The sequence below is a fragment of the Oncorhynchus clarkii genome, chromosome 9 (assembly GCF_045791955.1).
Source record: "Oncorhynchus clarkii lewisi isolate Uvic-CL-2024 chromosome 9, UVic_Ocla_1.0, whole genome shotgun sequence".
Classification (NCBI taxonomy): Eukaryota; Metazoa; Chordata; class Actinopteri; order Salmoniformes; family Salmonidae; genus Oncorhynchus; species Oncorhynchus clarkii.
In genome coordinates, this window is record NC_092155.1 from 44,926,746 (window position 1) to 44,950,861 (window position 24,116).

The 24,116-nt window shown below is 42.8% G+C and overlaps 1 protein-coding gene across 3 annotated transcripts in view; it reads right to left on the bottom strand.

Moving 5' to 3' along the window:
* LOC139416394 (voltage-gated potassium channel subunit beta-2-like) overlaps window positions 1–24,116 on the bottom strand; it is a 112,193-nt gene that overhangs the window by 74,242 nt on the left and 13,835 nt on the right. Inside the window, exon 1 of one of the 3 annotated variants that reach the window (XM_071164966.1) lies at window positions 11,579–12,186. The exons of 1 other annotated variant lie outside the window; for it this stretch is intronic. In XM_071164966.1, the coding sequence (XP_071021067.1) occupies window positions 11,579–12,045 (467 nt within the window). In that variant the 5' untranslated portion in view covers window positions 12,046–12,186. Of the gene's footprint in view, window positions 1–11,578; window positions 12,220–24,116 lie in introns of those variants that run through there. One more of the 3 variants, XM_071164965.1, reaches the window with a different exon arrangement.

Sequence of the window (24,116 nt, forward strand, 5' to 3'; positions counted from 1 at the left end):
TCCACTATGGCCAAGACCAAAGAGCTGTCAAAGGACACCAGAAACAAAATTGTAGACCTGCACCAGGCTGGGAAGACTGAATCTGCAATAGGTAAGCAGCTTGGTTTGAAGAAATCAACTGTGGGAGCAATTATTAGGAAATGGAAGACATACAAGACCACTGATCTCCCTCGATCTGGGGCTCCACGCAAGATCTCACCCCGTGGGATCAAAATGATCACAAGAACGGTCTGAAGTTTGCTAGAGAGCATTTGGATGATCCAGAAGAAGATTGGGAGAATGTCATATGGTCAGATGAAACCAAAATATAACTTTTTGCATCCAAAGAACACCATACCTACTGTGAAGCATCGGGGTGGAAACATCATGCTTTGGGGCTGTTTTTCTGCAAAGGGACCAGGACGACTGATCCATGTAAAGGAAAGAATGAATTTTGAGTGAAAACCTCCTTCCATCAGCAAGGGCATTGAAGATGGAACGTGGCTGGGTCTTTCAGCATGACAATGATCCCAAACACACCGCCTGGGCAACGAAGGAGTGGCTTCGTAAGAAGCATTTCAAGGTCCTGGAGTGGCCTAGCCAGTCTCCAGATCTCAACCCCATAGAAGATCTTTGGAGGGAGTTGAAAGTCCGTGTTGCCCAGCAACAGCCCCAAAACATCACTGCTCTAGAGGAGAGCTGCATGGAGGAATGGGCCAAAATACCAGCAACAGTGTGTGAAAACCTTGTGAAGACTTACAGAAAACGTTTGACCTCTGTCATTGCCAACAAAGGGTATATAACAAAGTATTGAGATCAACTTTAACTTTACAAATACTTATTTTAGGCACCAAAGCAGCCACCCATTGCCTTGATGCCAGCTTTGCACACTCTTTGCATTCTTTCAACCAGCTTCATGAGGTAGTCACCTGGAATGCATTTCAATTAACAGGTGTGCCTTGTTAAAAGTAAATGTGTGGAATTTCCTTCTTAATGCGTTTGAGCCAATCAGTTGTGTTGTGACAAGGTAGGGGGTGGTATACAGACGATAGCCCTATTTGGTAAAAGGCCAAGTCCATATTATGGCAAGAACAGCTCAAATAAGCAAAGGGAAACAACAGTCCATCATTACTTTAAGACATTAAGGTCAGTCAATATGGAAAATTTCAATAACATTGAAAGTTTCTTCAAGTGCAGTCGCAAAAAACATCAAGCACTTTGATGAAACTGGCTCAAAAATAAAGACAAATCCTTGAATGAGTAAGTGTGTCCATACTTTTGACTGGTACTGTATGCAAATCAGACACATTTTACCATGGAATTAAATTGATGTCAATACATTTTTTTTTTTTGCATTCTAGCTAACCCTAATCCTTTTCCTAACCTTAACATACTCCTCCTAACCTGCTATGTTACGAAAAGTTATTTTTTTGCCAAAAGCTGTGTCCCTTCTAGATTTACCCTTCATCCTCCTTCTCTTTCCTTTCCACTTTGAAGGGTATTTTCTATTTTATTATCCTCTCCTTTGATTGTGCCTTTACAAGCTGTCAATAAAAAGACAACAAAAAAAACTTGATTTCTTGTATATGGTACAAAAAAGTTTACTGAGATGATACACTGACAGAGATGCTTATAGACCCATAAAAACAGAATGACATTTAGACACACACACTGTTACGAATCTCTTTTGGCCCGACAGTCTAGGTGGGATGGTAGTGAGACCCGTAACATAACTCATGTAAATTATAATAGTGACAAAGTAAAAGTGAACGAAATAACCACGACAACCGAAATAATACCGTCAAACTCAGGGTTTATTATAAACACACGGTAATGGGGGGGGGAGCAGGAAAAAGGGGCTGAGCTGGACCCAAGGAAAGAAACAATAAGTATTCAAAACACCCCTAAGCTAGACTAGCCTATTTCAACAACAGCTAACTAACTAACCAAAATACAGTGGGTGGTCCGCCCAGTTCTAACTAGTGTGTGTTAACAAAGTTTACCTACGGGTAGTGTATGCCCATGGGCGACTTGTCTTGGTTTCCCCTTTTTCCCACCAGCAAACACCATAAACAAAAACAATACTCACAGGAGATGACAAAGTGATTTGGAGGTGCTCAAACCAAAAGAAGAGGTTAATTATTACACAAAGAGAGAGATCTACATACATGGCATTTACAAAGAGATTGTGCTACTGAAATCTATCAAGAGCAGAGATCTACCAACATGTCATTACAAAGATTGAGCTCCTGAACAAACAAATGATGGGGTTTTTAAACCATGGGGAAGGAACTGTGATAGGGTAGGAAACAGGAGGAGGTGTGTCTTCTGATTGATGGGTTGATTGTTGACTGATTGGGGAGTGATGATTTTCACCTGTGAGGGGAGAAGGAGAGAAAAGAAACACACACAGGATACACACAGACACAGGATACACACAGACACAGGATACCTGTATCCGTAACACTCCCACCCTTAAAAGAGCAACCCTAGGGGGATTGCGACTACAGTATTTAAATGAACACTCACAACAAATCAACAACCTTGCAAAACATACTGAAATCATCTTCACACACGAGACAAAGCATCTGCCAACACATTATCTGAACCCTTTTTGTGGCGGATCTCCAAATTATAATTTTGTACAATCAGCGCCCAACGCATAAGGCGCTGGTTCTGGTTGTACATTCGGTGGAGAAAAACTAAGGGGTTATGGTCAGTATACACAATCACTGGTAGGGCACTGGAACCAATGTATACTTCGAAGTATTGCAGAGCCAACAACAAAGCAAGAGCTTCTTGTTCTATTGTCGCATAGTTTGTTTGACATTTATTAAATTTACGTGAAAAATAACAAACGGGATGATCTACTCCACTCTTGTCCTGCTGCAGTAGAACAGCACCAGCACCTCTGGCACTAGCATCTACCTCAAGCTTGAACGGTTGTTCAAAATCCGGAGCAGCAAGTACAGGGGTACTACATAATAGTGCTTTCGCTGATTCAAAAGCTCTCTTACAATCAGGGGACAACACAAATGGTCTTGCCGGACTGAGCAAATCAGTCAATGGAGCAACTACCGCAGAGAAATTTTTACAGAAGCTACGGTAGTAGCCAACCATCCCTAAAAAGCGGCGTAGCTCTCGTCTAGTGGTAGGTGCAGGGAATGCAGTTATAGCCAAGACCTTGGCATCAACAGGGCGCACCTGTCCATGGCCAACCTCTTTACCGAGATAGGTAACAGTAGCCTTCCCAAACTCACACTTTGCCAAGTTCAGGGTTAGAGAAGCAGTTGCCAACCGTTCACATACTACCCTTAGCGAGTCAACATGATCTGACCACTCAGACGAATAAATCACTAGGTCATCAAGGTATGCACTACAATTAGGAACGCCAGCTAGTACAGAGTTAACCAGTCGTTGGAAAGTGGCTGGTGCATTTCGCATCCCAAAAGCCATGACTGAGTACTGAAGGAAGTTGTCTGGGGTCACAAAGGCAGAAATCTCAGAAGCACGTGAAGTTAACGGAACCTGCCAGTAACCTTTTAAGAGGTCCAACTTGGTTACATACTTAGCAGCACCAATAGTGTCGATACAGTCGTCCAGTCTGGGTAACGGGAACGAATCTGGCATTGTGACAGAATTTACCTTTCGATAATCCGTACATAACCTGGACGTACCATCAGGTTTAGGAACCAGAATGCAAGGAGAACTCCAAGGGCTTGAACTTGGCTTAGCCAGGTCATTCTCCAACAAATATCTCACCTCATCCCTCATTATCTTCCTCTTGGAAGCGTTGATACGATATGGGTGTTGCTTGATAGGTGTAGCATTTCCAACATTAATGTCATGTTCCAACACATTTGTGCGAGTAGGAACGTCATTAAAGAGACATGGAAAACTGTGTAGTAGCCTCACAATATCATTAGCCTGTCCATCCGTTAAATGAACCAGACCTGACTGGATAGACAGCAGCATTTCTGAGTTGGGCAATCTAACACACTGCTGCTGAGTATTGCGCAACTCCAAGCCATCAACATCATCAATATGACAGTCCACTATCATTGCAGTAGTAGCAGAGGAGACAGCAGTACCTTCCTCTGTTTTTGAACTATCTAACTGTGTGATGGGTCGGGTGTGGTATGCTTTCAACATGTTAATGTGACACACACGAGATTGGCGTTTTCTATCAGGAGTTTGAAGCACATAGTCAGTTTCACTTATTTTCTTTTCAATTAAATAAGGACCAGAGAAACGAGCTGACAGTGAAGATCCTGGAACAGGTAATAACACCAGTACTTGGTCACCTGGCTGTAGTGGACGAGAAACAGCCTCTTTATCATAGTGTCTTTTCATGCTCCTCTGTGAGGAAGACAGAGCTTCCTTTGCAAGAGCACAAGCTTGGTGTAGGCGCTCACGAAAGCGACTAACATAGTCCAACACATTCTCATCTCTGGTACACAACTCTTGGGACAAGAACTGTTCTTTAAGGACTTTCATTGGTCCTCTTACTGTGTGACCAAACACTAGTTCAGCCGGGCTGAAACCTAGGGACTCCTGCACAGTTTCACGAGCAGCAAACAAAACTAGAGGAACTCCCTCATCCCAATCTTTCTCAGATTCCAAACAATATTTACGTAGCATAGACTTCAGTGTCTGATGCCATCTTTCAAGCGCACCCTGAGACTCTGGGTGATAGGCGCTTGATACACGGTGCGTAATTGATAAGGATTTCAACACCTGCTTGAAGAGCTTGGATAGGAAATTGGTACCTTGATCGCTTTGTACCACCTTAGGTAACCCGAATGTCGTGAAGAATTTTATTAAGGCTTTACTCACTATCGGAGCTGTAATCCTTCTCAGAGGAATAGCCTCGGGGTATCTTGTAGCCATACACATTATCGTTAACAAAAACTGGTTACCCGATTTTGTCTTCGGTAACGGTCCGACACAATCAACCACCACATGCTCAAATGGTTCACCTATGACAGGTATAGGACAAAGAGGAGCAGGAGGAATAACCTGATTTGGTTTTCCTGTTATCTGACAGGTGTGGCATGTCCGACAGAACTGAGCCACATCTTGTTTTAAACCTGGCCAAAAGAAATGTCGAAGGATCCGATCATACGTCTTTGTAATTCCTAAATGACCAGACCACTGGTGATCATGAGCAAGGGATAACACATTTTGTCGAAAGGCTGTAGGAATCACTATTTGGTAAACAGCATTCCAATCTCCACCCGCGTCAACATGGGATTTCCATTTACGCATGAGGAGATTACCATCAATGAAGTAAGCCACATTCTTCTTCTTCACCTCTTCCAATGAGACAACACTAGAAAAACATTTAGCAAGCTTGTTGTCAACCTTTTGGTTAGCAATCAGCTGCTCACGAGTGACTGGTAATTGTATTGCATCAGCAATAACTTCAACGTACTTTGATTCTTTCCTGAGCTGTTTGTCAGAGGTGATCAGCTTCTCAGAGGTATCACACAATCCATCCTCTTGATCATCCTCTTTGAACAGAACAGTGTTCGACAAATCTATCACGTCACCCTCTTGTAGTGCCTGAGCACGAGTGACAGCACAAGCGGGGAACACATGTGGATAACTCTGTGCCAACTCATTCGAGAGAGAGTGGTCACTTTTATCCAATACTTCCAATACGGGTACTACCTTTCCTCCGGCAATATCGTTACCCATTATAAAGGTCACACCTTTCACTGGCAACTTAGGACGTACCCCCACTCTGAATATTCCACTGATTAACTCAGAGTGTACTTTCACAAAGTGCAACGGCACTGGGACAAAACCCATTTCAATACCCTGCACTAACACACTGGAACCACAGTATGTATCGTCAGATAAGGGCAACACATCAGACAATATAAACGACTGCGCCGCACCAGTATCTCTAAGGATTTTAACCGGACTCTGAGACGCTTCGTCATTCTCTAGGGACACAAACCCCTCGAAAATGAATGGTTCATAACTGCGGTCGGGGACTGGGTCTTTCAAACTACAGTTACCCTGAGGCACCTGTTTTGTTGCAGACCTCACAACCGTACGAATTAGACCAACACCTGTTGGCGGCTTGGCACGAAGAGGCATCCCTTGTTTGCGTTTAAGCAGGAAGCAATCATTAATCATATGTCCCACTTTATGACAATAGAAACAGGAACGCTCATTCTTCTGGCGTGCTTGATATACTACTGCGGGCCGACTAGGGCTAAAGGTAGGAAACTCAGTGGTTCTACTCTCAGTTTGAGCCGAAAACACACTCTTGTGCGTCAACACAAACTCGTCTGCCAACACAGACGCTTCTGCCAGGGAGGATACTTTCTGTTCGTTAAGGTAAACTACAATGCGTTCGGGTAAGCAATTTTTAAACTCTTCCAACAAGATTAACTCCCGGAGAGAGTTGAAATCAGTTACCTTACTAGCAGCATGCCATTTATCAAACAGATTTCCCTTGTCTCTAGCAAATTCCACATAAGTCTTACTAGAAGACTTTCTATGAGACCTAAATCTCTGTCGGTATGCCTCAGGCACAAGCTCATAGGCACGAAGAACAGTAGCTTTGACCACTTCATAATTCAAACTGTCCTCCAGAGGTAGCGCTGACAAAACCTCTTGGGCTTTACCAGTTAATTTACACTGAAGTAATAGGCACCATACCTCTTCAGGCCACTTCAATGCTACGGCTATACGCTCAAATACACAAAAATAGGAGTCAACCTCTGACTCTCTGAACAAAGGTACTAAGGCAATCTGCCTACTAATGTCAAGCGTGTTTGAGGACACAGCAGGTGGGGACGGCTCACAAACAGGCACAGTAGGAACGAAGGCTAGCCTCGCTGTCTCTGCCTCCAGTTCCATCTGGCGCATTTTAAACGTCATCTGCCGCTGTTCTCTTTCTGCCTCAATTTTACACATCATCTGCCGTTGTTCTCGTTCTTTTTCTGCCTCAATTTTACACATCTCCAAATGCCGCTGTTCTTTTTCTGCCTCAATTTTACCCATCTCCAAATCTAAATGCCGCTGTTCTCTTTCTTTTTCTGCCTCAATTTTACACATCTCCAACTGGAGAGTCTCTCGCCTAATTTGGGCTCTCTCTTCCACCTCTAGTTGGAACTGTGCTAAACGGACATCCCTTCTGGCATCACCGTTTGATAGTGGGGAGAGTGGATCAAAATGGGACAATGTGGCTGGTGTTTTAGCCTCACCCTCATTATCAGATACCAATGGGCTTATAGGAGCAGTTACATCCCCTACAGGGTTAGTAGACTCAGGCAGCGGTAACACAAGCACCTGCTCTTCCAACAATACATTTAACACTAGCTGTTTAACCTCCGCCTTAACTACACTCTGCGGAATCGATATTGAGTAATGGTCAGCCAAGGTCACTAAATCAACTCTACGACATTTGTCAAAAACCTCCCACGAAGGGTTATCCAAAAAGGACTTCAAATCAAAAGTAGCCATCTTACACTACTTCACAAGAGCCAACGAAAATAGCAAACACTAATGCTACTTCAGCTATGACGCTCAACACTGAACTATACCACTACAACAATCTACATGAGCGGCATGGGTGTCAGTAAAGACAAATCCCGGATGAGCCCCCACTTATGTTACGAATCTCTTTTGGCCCGACAGTCTAGGTGGGATGGTAGTGAGACCCGTAACATAACTCATGTAAATTATAATAGTGACAAAGTAAAAGTGAACGAAATAACCACGACAACCGAAATAATACCGTCAAACTCAGGGTTTATTATAAACACACGGTAATGGGGGGGGGAGCAGGAAAAAGGGGCTGAGCTGGACCCAAGGAAAGAAACAATAAGTATTCAAAACACCCCTAAGCTAGACTAGCCTATTTCAACAACAGCTAACTAACTAACCAAAATACAGTGGGTGGTCCGCCCAGTTCTAACTAGTGTGTGTTAACAAAGTTTACCTACGGGTAGTGTATGCCCATGGGCGACTTGTCTTGGTTTCCCCTTTTTCCCACCAGCAAACACCATAAACAAAAACAATACTCACAGGAGATGACAAAGTGATTTGGAGGTGCTCAAACCAAAAGAAGAGGTTAATTATTACACAAAGAGAGAGATCTACATACATGGCATTTACAAAGAGATTGTGCTACTGAAATCTATCAAGAGCAGAGATCTACCAACATGTCATTACAAAGATTGAGCTCCTGAACAAACAAATGATGGGGTTTTTAAACCATGGGGAAGGAACTGTGATAGGGTAGGAAACAGGAGGAGGTGTGTCTTCTGATTGATGGGTTGATTGTTGACTGATTGGGGAGTGATGATTTTCACCTGTGAGGGGAGAAGGAGAGAAAAGAAACACACACAGGATACACACAGACACAGGATACACACAGACACAGGATACCTGTATCCGTAACACACACACACACACACACACACACACACACACACAAGAGTAAAAGAGAGCAATGCATGGGAGGATGCTGGGGTGGACTGACCCGTTGTAGCTAGCTAAAGTTAGCTAGATCATGGTTGACACTGCAGCTACAGTAGCTAGCTAGCTTAGCCAGTTTATTTAGTTGCAACCAATAGGTAACTAGCTATTTCCACACACATCTAATGAATCTGTTCACTCTTTATGCCAATGACAAGGTGGCTAGACAAACAGAGATCATATGGGGAGCTAAAAAACAGATTCAACTTTTTCTCAGCCAACGCTAACTAACTAGTCATTTGATTTGCACTCATCAAAACACCATTTCAACACAATAATTATATTTTAGAAATACTAATCTTACTCCAGAAACATATAACATTACAAAGGCAGAAGGTAATTAAAGCGCAACTTACCTTAGATTGTGTTTGGCTGAGAACCAAAGAATAAAAAAATCCTCAGAAATTAGTTGAGTAAGAGTACAAGTATAGCCCAAAGAGAGTAAGTAGAAAAGTACTAGTTTCTCCAAAAGTTCTAAGGTCAACAATGATTCGAACCCATGCCTGCGCTAGCATATGTGTGCCGTTGTCCGCAGCTGCTGGTGCTGAGATAAACATAAATGCATTTTACCTAATGCTTGCCTTATATGATAAAATAATTAATCTAAAAACATGGAATTACCCTAACAAAAAAATACATCTACCCCCTACAAATATTGTCACTTTATTACAATCCACATAAGAATTCACACGAGACGCGCGGTAGCCTGCACGTAGCTTACATAGGCTACTTGAACTGTCGCACAGTAGACCTCCAGTCTAAGTTGTTGTATATCCTACAAACACCACTCCCAGCTTCCCCCTGGCGGCAATTCTAAATATTAAATATCCCTTCAAATCCTCCTGCTGCAGGATTATTTTCCTCCTGTGACAAAATTGGTCATATTAAGATCCGACATCTGTAACACCTCATGACAAAGACAAATACTGTTTTACATCTTTGAGTTGTAATCAAACTAATATTCAAAATGGTATGTGTATTCTTTGCATTAATATATTTTGATGAAAGATTTGTCAAATTAATGAGACGTTCACGTCTCAGTTGAATTGGTTTGAATTAAATTCTACTTGCTTCAATTCAAATAACATTCTAATTCTGCTTCCTGTGAGGTGTGGCCAATTCAAATTAAATTCAAATACACTGTTTGAATTTAATTAAACTCAGACATTCGGAACTGACCCCAACCCTGGTGTCTGCTGTCATGTAAAGAATGGTAACCATTGCCAGTGTATACACTCATATAAAACGTGTTGTTGAACAACACCATTTATGTGTAGTGTCTACTCTGACAAATTTTGTGTCACTTCCTGCAATTAATGTGTTAAAAGCTGAAAACCATACAACACATGCTAAATGTGCTTGATTATTGACTTTGCAGATCCGACGTCATTGTGCATCTAGGCCACGGTCCCACACTGTGACCCACACGCAACACACTATGAGAAGTTCAACTGACAGCCTGGAGTGAGCCAGCTAGCAGGAGGAATAAGAAACAAGAACAAGGTAAATGTACTCTTTATAAGAAAAAGGTGAACATTTGATGAGGATAACATTTTAGCCCTGTTTTATACAAATAGTAAGTGTCTCAGTTAATTTAAACCTGTTTTCCTCCATAATGCACTGTAAGCTATACAAATCAATAGAGTATTTCAATCAGTATTTCAGTATTACACTCAATATATATTTTTGGCATCTGAGGTAAGTTCTCCTAGAATTTGTACGGTTCTGTATCTAAACTAGCAGTTGGCTAATGTTAACCGAAGTAAATGATTGGGCAACTTTTTAGTTCTCGTCATGTTTTATTGTAAAGATATTTTGTGTTTGTTTGGTTTTCAGCCTGGAACTAGCATCCGTTCCCTGTACGGTGTGCCTTGGCCTTCCGAACAGAGCAGCCCGCCTGTATTTGAACATTGCGAGGAACGACAACGTTGCCATCCGTCTGGAGGATGAGGGCCTAACCTGAGCAATTGACAAACTCTTCAAGCTGTACTGGGTTAGCAACTTATCATATCCTATCCAACTTCAGTCTGTTCTCCTGTATCCCAGGTACAACATTCTGAGTTGGTCTCTCTGGACTGCATATCTAACTGACTGACATAATAAATATCTTGTTTGAGGTGTTTCAAGAATGCTATTTAGCATGTACAAAATTTGTTTCATGTAAGATTCTGTATGTGGAGCACTGTATGAATTGAATAAAGGGCTATTTGTTTTCTATATGTCTTTCCCAATCATTTACAGAATTGTAAAGTGGATTTAAGTGGAATATAATACAGCGTGTAAAAAAAACAAACATTTTTTGACACTCCCCTATGTCTAGTTAGGGATGACACGTACATTGGGTGAAAAAGAGACTCAATTCCTTTACGTTAACTTTTTGCAAATCCAATCAGTTTTCCACATTGATTCAACGTCATCACATTTTTTTTAAATGACTTGGTTTTGGACATTTAGTTGTTTGTCAATGGCAGAGCTGTCCCTAAGGCTTAACAGGAGAGAATCCTCTAATCCAGGGGAACAGACTAAAAGCTGAGCCCGGGCCGCACCCCGGTGTGCTCACACTCCAAAAAAGACCTACTGCTATCAGGCACGATAATCCTTCCCATTGGCTATTTATGGATGCAAACTGTAGAGGTAATGGAATCATTATACCTTCACAGAAAACTGCCACCTTTCATTCTCGTAAATAGTTCCTTGAGATTGCCGTTAAATCAGCAGTGTATGGCTGATTCCCTCTGTCTTCTCTCAGGCTGTATACGTTATGGACAGTAGGCCTTGCTATGGACAATAGAACAATCTACCATTTTAATCTCAGACATTGGGCCTGGCTTGAGGATGAGGATAATCTCCTCCCCTTTACCTAAAACTCGTCCCAATCTCATTGCTAACCTTTAGCCCTTATCTTGCTAAACCTTTGAGAACTTCAACCTCAATATTATGCCTGCCCAAGGCCTTTAGCCCAGTTGAGGAGTGCAAAATAGATTGTATTTCCTTAGGTGCTGGTTTACTAAAGATGTGTTAGGACTGTACCTCATCTCTACCTCATCGCTAACCTGTGGCTCATGCCAGCCTCCCATCCCACTTCCCACTTAGCGCTTACCTGTACCTCATCCCGGTGGTGTAGGACACACACTCCCGCAAGGACACAGCGTTCATCTTCAGAAAGTCCTCCAGGTTCTTGAGCTGGGCAGCGGCACGTACCTCCCTCAGCCGCTGCATCTCGGCCAGCTGGTCGCTGCGCTGCTGCCGCTCCTCATTATCCAGAGCTTGCTCTGACAGGAAGCAGCTAAGGCCACTGCGCACGCTCTCGCTCATCGACGACAAGGACAGCATCTTACCAGTGCCGGAGTTGCCGGTGTTGCCTCCGCCGCTGCTGACGCTGCTGCTCCGCCTCATGCTGGCTACAGGAGGCCCCTGCCCGCCGCTACTGACGCCAGCTCCATTGCCACCCGGCTTGGGCATCTGGTGGTCAGGGACACTCTGTTGGCGGCTCATACGACGTCCGGCCCCTCCATGCCCGTGCCCACCCCGCACCTCGCTCAGGCTGCTTTTGTGTGTGCCAAACATGCCCAGGCAGCACTGCCAGTGCCCACCCCGGTCAGAGACAGTAGAGGTTTGCCACCCGAAGCAGTGTCGTCAAACGGACAGACAGGACAGACGGACTGTACGGATGCAGAGAGTGCAGTGCTGGTGCTGTGTGTGGCCACTGAGCCCCTGAGGCGAGGCGGAGGGGAGTGGGACAAAGCAGTGGCTTTAAATAGCACCTGTTCCTCTGCTCTGAGTGGGTGACAGGACAAAAACACCCCCAGCCCCATGCATCACGGCCTGTAATCAGAGCTGGCAGGCAATCCCCTCCACCAGCACCGCCACCTCGCCCCATTGTGTAAGAGACACAAACACAAGGGCGCCATTTAAAACTGATATAGGGGCTCTTCCGGGGTGGGTGTGGTCCAGTAAGCAAGGTGAAACGTGTGGTGTTACTCGAGTGTGGCACTGTCAGAAACTCTCTGGTGGCAGGAGCAAACGTGTGTGAGTGCAGTGGCATGCAAAGAGAATGTTGGGGGGAGGAGGAGGGCATAGCATTATGCCACCTCCAGCCGTGGCAGGAGGGAGTGAGAGGCAAGTTGAGTGACAACTCTCTTGAGAACTGGCCAGCACCCAATTATCTAAAGCTGTCCACTAACTTGGGATTGTCAAAAAATAGACAGACGGAGAGAGAGCGGGTCGCTAGCCTTTTAATCAAATCAACTTTCAGATAAGGTCCGTCTTTGGAGAACTACATTGTAACGCCACGTGTCAACATACAAAAGTCAACAGCAAATGCACAGGGCAATGCTTTTGGCCGTTGACATGTGAAGAAATGCTGTGTAAAATGTTTACGAAGAGACCCTGCATGTAGCTCTCATGTTCAACCGTGTGTTTACATTACTACTTTCTTTCATAATTAGAGGTCACTATAGCTTCAGGCCCGTGGAATGCTATTTTAAAAGACAAGTTCACTATTTTTAGATTCACATTCATTTTTTATTTAGTCATCCTTCTTTCTGATTCGTTTAAATACCCATTGCCTTCTTCAGCTATCGTTTGCCACTGCTTACCATAAAACAATGGTTGTGAATGTTTCACGTTCGTATACATCTCACTTCGAAGAAACATCAAATAATTGAGTAAATTTGAGGTGATCTGGTCGTTAATGTTGCAAATCTAAATGTTATAGTTATAACTGACTCAATTCCCTTCACAACAGACAATCATATCCATTCTACAAAATAGTGCCTAGTGGAATAACACCTCTTGCACAGTTTTCACATTTTGCTGGCTGAAATCTAAAAAAGGGATATAATTAGACTGTTTCAATACTTATCTACACAACCTACACCACATTTTCAAAGTGAAAGAAACATATAAAAATATGTATTAATAAAAAAATCTAAAAATGAAGTTGTCTTGATTGTGTATGACTTCACACCTCAGAGTTAATACTTGGTAGAAGCACATTTGGCAGCAATTACATCTCTTGGAAAGCCATTCTGGTGTGTCTTTGGCTTACAAATTTGAGTAATTATCCAGCTGAAAAAAAACTCTATCCCAGGGTTAGGTATGAAGAAGACTATCCTTTTACCTGGGCTTTAATAATTTCATGTATTTTTATCCTGATAAACTCCCCCAGTCTCTGCCGATGACAAGCCTATCCATAACGTGGTGCTGCCACCACAATACTTGAAAATACAGTGTTTTGAGAGATTCTCAAGAGACATTACTGTAATGCCTGACAGTTGCCCCGCTCTAAGATGGCCAGTGTTAACAGATTTGTCTTGTTGAGCCCAACATTCATACAGTAAAAATACTAATAGCAGAGCAATGTTTTTGAAACAGCTGAAATGTATAGACATGTGTGAACGACCACCTTGATTCGGTCTTACATTGCAAAATTTGAAATTGTGTTTTTTTTTTATACATTGGATGAAAGCAGAGACACATAGCTACAAAATGCTATATCATACACTGCATTTGAGGAACAATGGATTCTGCTTTGAAAGTTGATAAACTTGTAACCTCACTTTTGAGAAAATGGAATTTATATATTTTTCCACAAACTGGGGAGCCCTTCTTTGTCTACACCCATTCAGCATTGTTCACACCCTCTTAAGCTTTAGCTCCACCCATCTCTTTAAGGGTTGAGCAGTGTTCTGTCCTAACAACAGCAGTCAAGCACCCAAGCTAACTGGCTAATGTTGCCTAGCTTGCTAGCTACTTCCAGACACAAATGAGAGAACAGCTCACTTTGACCATTTTACTCAGCCTAGCAGAGCTGGTTAGGCTGTTTTTATTTTATCCAGAGCGTTGGTGACTGCAACTGTGCTGCTGGCAACAATTTACATTTTTTTGCCAACGTTTACTGACACCGGCCATATTCAATGTGTGTTGAGCATTCGTAAATTCTTCATTTATTCTACACTCTGTACACTCAGATGAGAGCGCTCTGAAATCAGAGTAGATAACCAGAGGGAATTTACCAGCTACGTCAATCAACAGTTGTCACAGTGACATTCTATTGAAATGGTTACTTGCATTGCATTGTTAAGACATGTACAGTTGAAGTCAGAAGTTTTCATACACTTATGTTGGAGTCATTAAAACACGTTTGTCAACCAGTCCACAAATTTCGTGTTAACAAACTATCTACTTTGTGCATGACATAAGTCATTTTTCCAACAATTGTTTACAGAGAGATCATTTCACTTATAATTCATTGTATCACAATTCCAGTGGGTCAGAAGTGTACATACACTAAGTTGACTGTGCCTTTAAACAGCTTGGAAAATTCCAGAAAAGGATGTCATGGCTTTAGAAGCTTCTGATAGGCTAATTGATATCATTTGAGTCAATTGGAGGCATACCTGTGGCTGTATTTCAAGGCCTACCTTCAAACTCAGTGCCTCTTTGCTTGACATCATGGGAAAATCAAAAGAAATCAGCCAATAGCAGACATCCACAAGTCTGGTTCATCATTGGGAGCAATTTCCAAACGCCTGAAGGTACCACGTTCATCTGTACAAACAACAGTATGCAAGTATAAACACCATGGGACCACGCAGCCATCATACCGCTCAGGAATGAAATGTGTTGTGTCTCCTAGAGATGAACGTACTTTGGTGCGAAAAGTGAAAATCAATCCCTGAACAACTGCAAAGGAATTTGTGAAGATGCGATATAAACATAACCTGAAAGGCCACTCAGCAAGGAAGAAGCCACTGCTCCAAAACCGCCATAAAAAAAAGCCAGACTGCGGTTTGCAACTGCACATGGGGGCAAAGATCGTCCTTTTTGGAGAAATGTCCTCTGGTCTGATGAAACAAAAATATAACTGTTTGACCATAATGACATTCGTTAGGTTTGGAGGAAAATGGGGGAGGCTTGCAAGCTGAAGAACACCATCCCAACGTGAAGCACGGGGGTGGCAGCATCATGGTGTGGGGGTGTTTTGCTGCAGGAGGGACTGGTGCAAAATAGATGGCATCATGAGGTAGGAAAATTGTGTGGATATATTGAAGCAACATCTGGTCATAAATGGGTCTTTCAAATGGACAATGACCCCAAGCATACTTCCAAAGATGTGGCAAAATGGCTTAAGGGCAACAAAGTCAAGGTATTGGAGTGGCCATCACAAAGCCTTGACCTCAACCCTATAGAAAATTTGTGGGCAGAACTGAAAATGCGTGTGCGAGCAAGTAGGCCTACAAACCTGACTCAGTTACACCAGCTCTGTCAGGAGGAATGGGCCAAAATTCATCCAACTTATTGTGGGAAGCTTGTGGAAGGCTACCCGAAACGTTTGACCCAAGTTAAACAATTTAAAGTGCTACCAAATAAAAATTAAGTGTATTTAAACTTTTGACCCACTGGAATGTGATGAAAAAAATAAAAGCTGAAATAAATAATTCTCTCTACTATTATTCTGCCATTTTACATTCTTAAAATAAAGTGGTGATCCTAACTCACCTAAAACAGGACATTTTTACTAGGATTAAATGTCAGGAATTGTGAAAAACTGAGTTTAAATGTATTTGGCTAAGGTGTATGTAAACTTCCGACTTCAACTGTAGCTAGTTAGCTAGGTAAACAATGAACCTTAATCCCAAATCATGACATTACGACCCTGTATGAATCCAAAGGTAGCTAACCAACCAGGTTCAATGTTAGCTAGCGAACATAAGGCTATAAATAGCAAAGCAAATGGTTCTGAGATACGAATAATAAGATCATACACGTAGCGTTAGATAGCAAGCCAGCCAGTTAACGTTAGCTAGCTAGCTAACAGTACACTTTAACTTCAAATGAAAACGACTTTCTGTCTAAATATTTTAGACTTTTTTTAATTGAGTTTTCACCTGTTACATTCTGAAAATTGTCTTTAAGAAAGGGAAGCTCATGCTGCCCTGAGCCATCATCCAGGCAAGAAGCATGCAACAAGAAGTTGATCAACTCATCAGCAAATTATCAACATTTTCAATCGCAATTTTGCTTTTACCTCATCATAACATTCATAATATTGATCAAATTAGGTAACTTTAATACGCTGAAACGGTACTTTTATATTCGGTATGAGAGGAATAAATGTTAATGTTTCATATGCTAACATTACTAGCTAGCATAGCTACCTAGCTCTGTTATTATTTTGCAAGCTACATTTAATGTGTGTATGAATGAGAAAATCAAATCAAAGGTGTAGACCTTACAGTGAAATGCTTACTTACAAGCCCTTAACAAACAATGCAGTTTAAAGAAAATACCTAAAGTAAAAAAGAAAGATAGGAATAAAATATAATTTAAGAGCAGCAGTAAATAAAAATAGTGAGGCTAAATACAGAGTAGATGTACGGGGGCACCGGTGTCGAGGTAATTGAGGTAATAAGTACATGTAGGTAAAGTTATTAAAGTGACTAGGCATAGATAATAACAGAGAGTAGCAGCAGCATAGAAGGGGGGGGGGCAATGCAAAAAGTCTGGGTCGCCATTGACTCGCTTTTCAAGAGTCTTATGGCTTGGGGTAGGAGCTGTTTAGAAGCTTCTTGGACCTAGACTTGGTGCTCCGGTACCGCTTGCTGTGTGGTAGTAGAGAGAAAAGTCTATGACTAGGGTGGCAAGAGTCTTTGACAATTTTTAGGGCCTTTGTCTGAAATCGCCTGGTATAGAGGTCCTGGATGGCAGGAAGCTTGGCCCCGGTGATGTACTGGGCCGTACTCACTACCCTTTGTAGTGCCTTGTGGTCGGAGGCCGAGCAGTTGCAATACCAGGCAGTGATGCAACCAGTCAGGATCTCGATGGTTGCTGTAAAACCTTTTGAGGATCTTAGGACCCATGCCGAATCTTTTCAGTCTCCTGAGGGGGAATAGGTTTTGTTGTGCCCTCTTCATAACTATCATGGTGTGCTTGGACCATGTTAGTTTGTTGGTGATGTGGACGCCAAGGATCTTGAAGCTTTCAACCTGCTCCACTACAGCACTGTCGATGAGAATAGGGCGTGCTCTGTCCTCCTTTTCCTGTAGTCCACAATCATCTCCTTTGTCTTGATCACGTTCGGGGAGAGGTTCTTGTCCTGGCACCACATGGCCAGGTCTCTGACCTCCTCCCTATAGGCTATCACATGGGATCAGGCCTACCACTGTTGTGTCATCAGCAAACTTAATAATGGTGTTGGAGTCGTGCCTGGCCATGCAGTCATGAGTGAACAGGGAGTACAGGAGGGGACTGAGAACACACCCCTGAGGGGCCCCCGTTTTGAAGATCAGCGTGGCAGATGTGATGTTACCTACCCTTACCACCTGGGGGGCGGCCCGTCAGGAAGTCCAGGATCCAGTTGCAGAGGGAGGTGTTTAGTCCCAGGGTCCTTAGCTTAGTGGTGAGCTTTGAGGGCACTATGGTGTTGAACGCTGAGCGGTAGTCAATGAATAGCATTTTCACATAGGTGTTCCTTTTGTCCATGTGTGAAAGGGCAGTGTGGAGTACAATAGAGATTGCATCATCTGTGGATCTGTTGGGGCGGTATGAAAATTGGAGTGGGTCTAGGGTTTCTGGGATAATGGTGTTGATGTGAGCCAAAGCCTTTCAAAGCATTTCATGGCTACAGATGTGAGTGCTACGGGTCGGTAGTCATTTATGCAGGTTACCTTAGTGTTCTTGGGCACAAGGACAATGGTGGTCTACTTGAAACATGTTGGCATTACATACTCAGACAGAGAGAGGTTGAAAATGTCAGTGAAGACACTTGCCAGTTGGTCAGCGCATGCTCGGAGTATACGTCCTGGTAATCTGTCTGGCCCTGCAGCCTTGTGAATGTTGATCTGTTTAAAGGTCTTACTCACATCGGCTGCGGAGAGCGTGATCACACAGTCATCCGGAACAGCTGATGCTCTCATGCATGTTTCAGTGTTACTTGCCTCGAAGCGAGCATTTCAGTTATTTAGCTTGTCTGGTAGGCTCGTGTCACTGGGAAGCTGTCGACTGTGCTTCCATTTGTAGTCTGTAATAGTTTGCAAGCCTTGCCACAACTGACGAGCGTCGGAGCCAGTGTAGTACAATTCGATCTTAGTCCTGTATTGATGCTTTGCTTGATGGTTCGCTTCCGCAACACTGACCGGTACCCAGGGATGTTAAACCGGATGCGCTGGCACGCCACTATAGCCCCGCGGCTACACCCCCAGAAGCTGAGACCTTTCCCCTTGCTTCAAGATCATTAGCCCCTCTGCTGTTCGTTCTCCGTTGCCCCATACTCTCCATATACTTCCTACTTTTCATGTGTCTAGATGTAAACCCATTTCTCACAGCCCTTCTTCTTCTTTGTCGAGTCAACCATCTTTTTGTCTCAGCTACTGTTTTTCCCTAGTCTCTCGGTTTCTTGCCCTCCAGGTTTTGACCCTTGCCTGTCTCTGCCTGCCTGCCGTCCTGTACCGTTGCCCACTACTCTGGATTATCGACCCCTGCCTGCCTTGACCTGTCGTTTGCCTGCCCTGTTGCTGTAATGAACCTTGTTACTTCAACACAGTCTGCATTTGGGTCTTACCTGAAACCTGACAATTCAAGAGTGTAGCTAATATGTTTTAGAAGAAAATGTATTTGCATTGTTGAATAGTTTGCAAGCTTACTGGCTAGTCAGTGGCTACTGTGAGCAAGAATGTCACGTTGCCAGCCACAACAAAAGATAAGGCAAGGATGCCATGTAAATTGAAATCTTGTGGTTCTGCCTCTCCTTAAATGTTTGTCAATGAGAATAGGCACTTACCGTAAAACTTAAATTGATAGCCTGTGCGTTTATTTGCTTAAATCACTGAACACAACAGACGCTTATTAGAGACAGGCTTCTATTTGAGCCAGGCGTCTATTTCCTTAATGCACACAGCTTTTGCTGATTTTCCTAGTTAATTGTTTCATTCCAGCATTCACTTCCAGTATTTTAGTCGATTTCTGGGGGGTTTGTTTACTGTTTTTGTGCTTGCAAGTTAACTAGCAGTTCTCAGCTGTTAGCAGCCAATGGCAAGAAGTTTCTTACTGGTGATAAATACAGATTATTGCCATAATTTTTTCAAGTCTCATTACAGAATTATTTAATTTAACAAATTAAACAATAAACATTGTAAACAATTAATGGTAACCCAGTAAACAATTAATTTAGACCCAGCGTTTATTTGAAACTGGTTTATTTGCTGAAATGTGTTCCGTTGCCCAGAGACTCAGCGTTTAATTGTAGTTTTACGGTATTCAAAATGATTCACAGCTATAATTGCTACCAAAGGTGCTTCCACCAAGTACTAACTCTTGGGTGTGAAGACATGCGCAATCAAGACATACATATTTTTATGAAGAAACATTTATATATATTTTCTTTCACTTTGAGAATGTAGAGCAGGTTGAATAGATACATAGGAATATTTTTTAATTGAATCCCTTTTTAGATTTAGTTTTAAGGCAGCAAAATGTGAAACTTTGCAAAGGGTGTGTAGAATTTCACTAGACACTGTATCTATCTGAACGTTTTGTAACATTGCACCCTTCTGAACAGGCCCCAGATCAATTGTGCTATAAACCATCAGGACTGTTCACACCTCCTCTGATACAGTACATAGCATGTAAATACTGAATTCAGTCCAACTAGAGAAAACACTACACTCGCCAACCACACCAAATCTTAACGGAGGACATACAGTACAGTAATACCTCTAGGTCCAGACACAATCTAAATTAAACAAACACATATGTTGTACAATGTCATTTTTCAAACAAATCTAGAGCATCTTTGTGTTTCTCCCTCCATGACAGTCAGCCTCCATCTTCCCGACTAGCAGCCAACACAAGCCCTTACTGAGCCATGGGAAAGAATCGACTAAATTTTTCAAAAGCCTCCTCTCCCTATCCCTTCTTCATGACTAAGATAGAAAACAGCAGCAGCGAGTCTGCCTTACTGGCTGACTGAGGATTTGCAGCAGTAGTCATGCTGAAGTCAGTGTCCGAGGATTGGGAAATAAATCAATCCAACCATCCATCCTCCCCTCCACCACCCTGCTCTCCCTACCCAGCGTGCTCTTGGCTGGACACAGGGTCCCACACACAGTCCAGGCCATGGGCAGCATCTCCATGCAGCATCCACTCTTTCCCTTCCTCCCTTCATCCCTTCTCCATCCATTCTTCCCAACATTAGCTTTTGTGAGGCTAACACTTACCCTGTTCCGGGTAGGGGGCCGACTCATGTAGGGGTTTTGCACCACGCTAGCGCTAGTCATTCAGACGACTGATGGTGGCCCGAACTAACAAAAATGAAGATATCTTGTCACCGCCCCAAAAGAGACAAGAGGAAGAAGCGCAGAGGCGTCAAGCTGCTCTACTAATTGTCCAGGACAGTTACAGCAGTTACAGTGGTGTGCCAGCCAGTGAGCAACGGCCTGCACTACACCCCCACTTTTTTCTCTCCTCCTCCCCTCACCATGACATGTCAGACAGGAAGTGCTTTTTGTGCCTATCAGAGGACGCCTTTCTGTTCTACAAACACCAGCAAAATATTCCCCCAAGTAAATTATTCAGGTCGCTTTTGCACTAAAAGCTTTTGATTGTCTGAACCACTAGAAAGAAATTTTTTGCCTGTTCCGATGTATGTGTGTGTATATAAAATGTAAAACACACCCTCACTGGCTCCATGCATACTAAGGGGCTAGAGGAAGATAACCTACAGACAAGGGGCGAATAACATCATTTGTTGGACTGCAAGTTAATCTCTTATGAGGGGCCAATTATTAAAATCGTATTGTAGTGTTTAATGGGATGTTGCATAGTTAGTTGCGGTCTGGGGGCACAGAAGGTGTGTGTGTGTGTGTGTGTGTGTGTGTGTGTGTGTGTGTGTCTGTCTGTGTCTGTGTGTTTGGTTTTACTATCCTTGTGGACCAGAAGTCCTCACAAGAATGGTAAAATAAGGAACATTTATTTTGCCAGTCCCCACAAGGAAAAAGGCTATTTTAGGCTCAGGAGTTCAGTTTAGGGTTAGAATTGGGGCTTGGGATAGAATTAGGATTATGAGTTAGGGTTAGGTTTAGTGTTAGGGGTTAGGGAAAATAGAATTTTGAATGGAAATCAATTGTTTGGTCCCCACAAGGATAGAAAAACAAATGTATATGTGTGTGTGTGTGTGTGTGTCAGTCACATAGCACCTTGGACATAAACCATGTTTATGCCTGCTCTGTAAAGTTTCTTAAAACACCACTTTACCATCACTGCATGAACTGCTCTTTCTCCATAACTCATTGGCCCTGTGAATCATTTGAAAATCTTCCTTCCATCCATCCAACAAGGTTGGAATTGTATAACCAATAAGAGTCCAACTAAATACCAATCAGTGATCCACTCAAGGGGAGAAGAGGAAACATTCAAACACATTGTACTAGCTCTTCTTTCATACTGAAATCATTGTCCAACTTCCCATCAATACAAAGATAGCCATCAACGTTGTACCACTTGGAAGTACAAAAGCACGGCTGCATAAAGTCTGCAGTTCCAACGCAGTGTTTCTCCACACAACTAACAGGACCAGGTTTGTCTGAAAATTGTCCTATCTATTATTTAGAATATACCATTTGCCAGCCATGTCCCAGCCAACCCTAAATAGAAAACTCTGATATCCATTGGTTTACTGCTTGGTACTTTTTAATGGAGTCTTTAAGTTCGCTGCTGTCGGAATGTGTCAGTTTGTAACATCCCAGTGCTTCCCACGGGTAGAGGGTAAGGAAAACGTGTGTGTGTGTGTTTGCGTGCATGTGTGCACATGCTCCGTGGGTACCTGCTACCCCCTGGGCCATTAGCCAATTCATATTGATTGGAAAGACTGGCATAGTTATAAGAAATATTATAGCTCCACTATGCTCTCCGGTAGGCTACACGTCATTTTGCCATATTGTATTGCATAGCTATCCAATCCTCGGGGCAGTGGGTTTTGTCGACAGTGCCTAAGGGTTTCATTGGAATCAAAGGGGACACAGGTCATCAGAGATAATGTGGTTTTACATTGTGCTTGAGATATGTATACAGTACATACACAGGTTACTGTCAAAATAAAGGAAACGCCAACATAAAGTGTCTTAATTGAGCGTTGGTTCACCACGAGCAGCCAGAACAGCTTCAATGTGCCATGGTATAGTGTCTGGAACTATATTGGGTGGATACAACACCATTCTTCCACAATAAATTCCATCATTTGGTGTTTTGTTGATAGTGGTGGAAAAAGCTGTCTCAGGCACCTCTCCAAAATCTCCCATAAGTGTTGAGATCTGGTGACTGAGACACAAGCATACATACACACGCGCGCGCGCACACACCCTTTACACCCATATGCTCCTTTGAAACGACTCTTTCAAAGTCACAGAGAACTCTTCTTCTAGCCATGGAGGCCACAACAATGGGCAACTGGTCATTTTTATACATGACACTAAGCATGATGGGATGTTAATTGCTTACATGTAATTAACTCTGGAACCACACTTGTGAGGAAGCAACTGCTTTCAATATACTTTTTTTTATCCCTAATTTACTGAGGGGTTTCCTTTATTAAGCAGCTACATGTGAATGTGTTTGACATACAGTACCAGTCAAATGTTTGGACACGCCTACTTATTCAAGGGTCTTTCTTTATTTTTACTATTTTCTACATTGTAAAATAATAGTGAAGACATCACAACTATGAAATACACATATGGAATCAAGTAGTAACCAAGAAAGAGTTAAACAAAACAAAATATATTTTATATTTGAGATTCTTCAAAGTAGCCACCCTTTGCCTTGATGACAGCTTTGCACACTCTCGGCATTCTCTCAACCAGCTTCATGAGGTAGTCACCTGGAATGCATTTCAATTAACAGGTGTGCCTTGTTAAAGGTTAATTTGCAAAATTTCTTTCCTTCTTAATGCGTTTGAGCCAATCAGTTGTGTTGTGACAAGGTAGGGGTGGTATAAAGAAGATAGCCCTATTTGGTAAAAGACCAAGTCCATATTACAGCCCAAATAAGCAAAGAGAAATGACAGTCCATAATTACTTTAACTTCTCTAGGGTAGGAGGCAGCATTCGGAATTTTGGATGAAAAGCATTTCCAAATTAAACAACCTGCTACTCGGGCCCAGAAGATATGATATGCATATAACTGGTAGATTTGGATAGAAAACACTCTAAAGTACACATCACTGGCAAACTGAAATGATCCACCCACACAGACAGTGTGGTGAAGAAGGCGCAACAACGCCTCTTCCACCTCAGGAGGCTAAAGAAATTTGGCTTAACACCCAAAACCCTCACAAACCTTTACAGATGCACAATTGAGAGCATCTTGTCGGGCTGTATCACCACCCGGTACAGCAACTGCACCATCCACAACCGCAAAGCTCTCCAGAGGGTGGTGTGGTCTGCCTAACGCATTACCGGCGAGGTCAGTACAGGAGCATCAAGCTGGGACCGGGAGACTGAAAAACAGATTCTATCTCAAGGCCATCAGACTACAAAACAGCCATCACTAGCACATAATAGGCGGCTGCCTATAGACGTAGATTAGGAATCACTAGCCACTTTAATAATGTTCTGTATCAAGCATTACTCACCTCATATGTA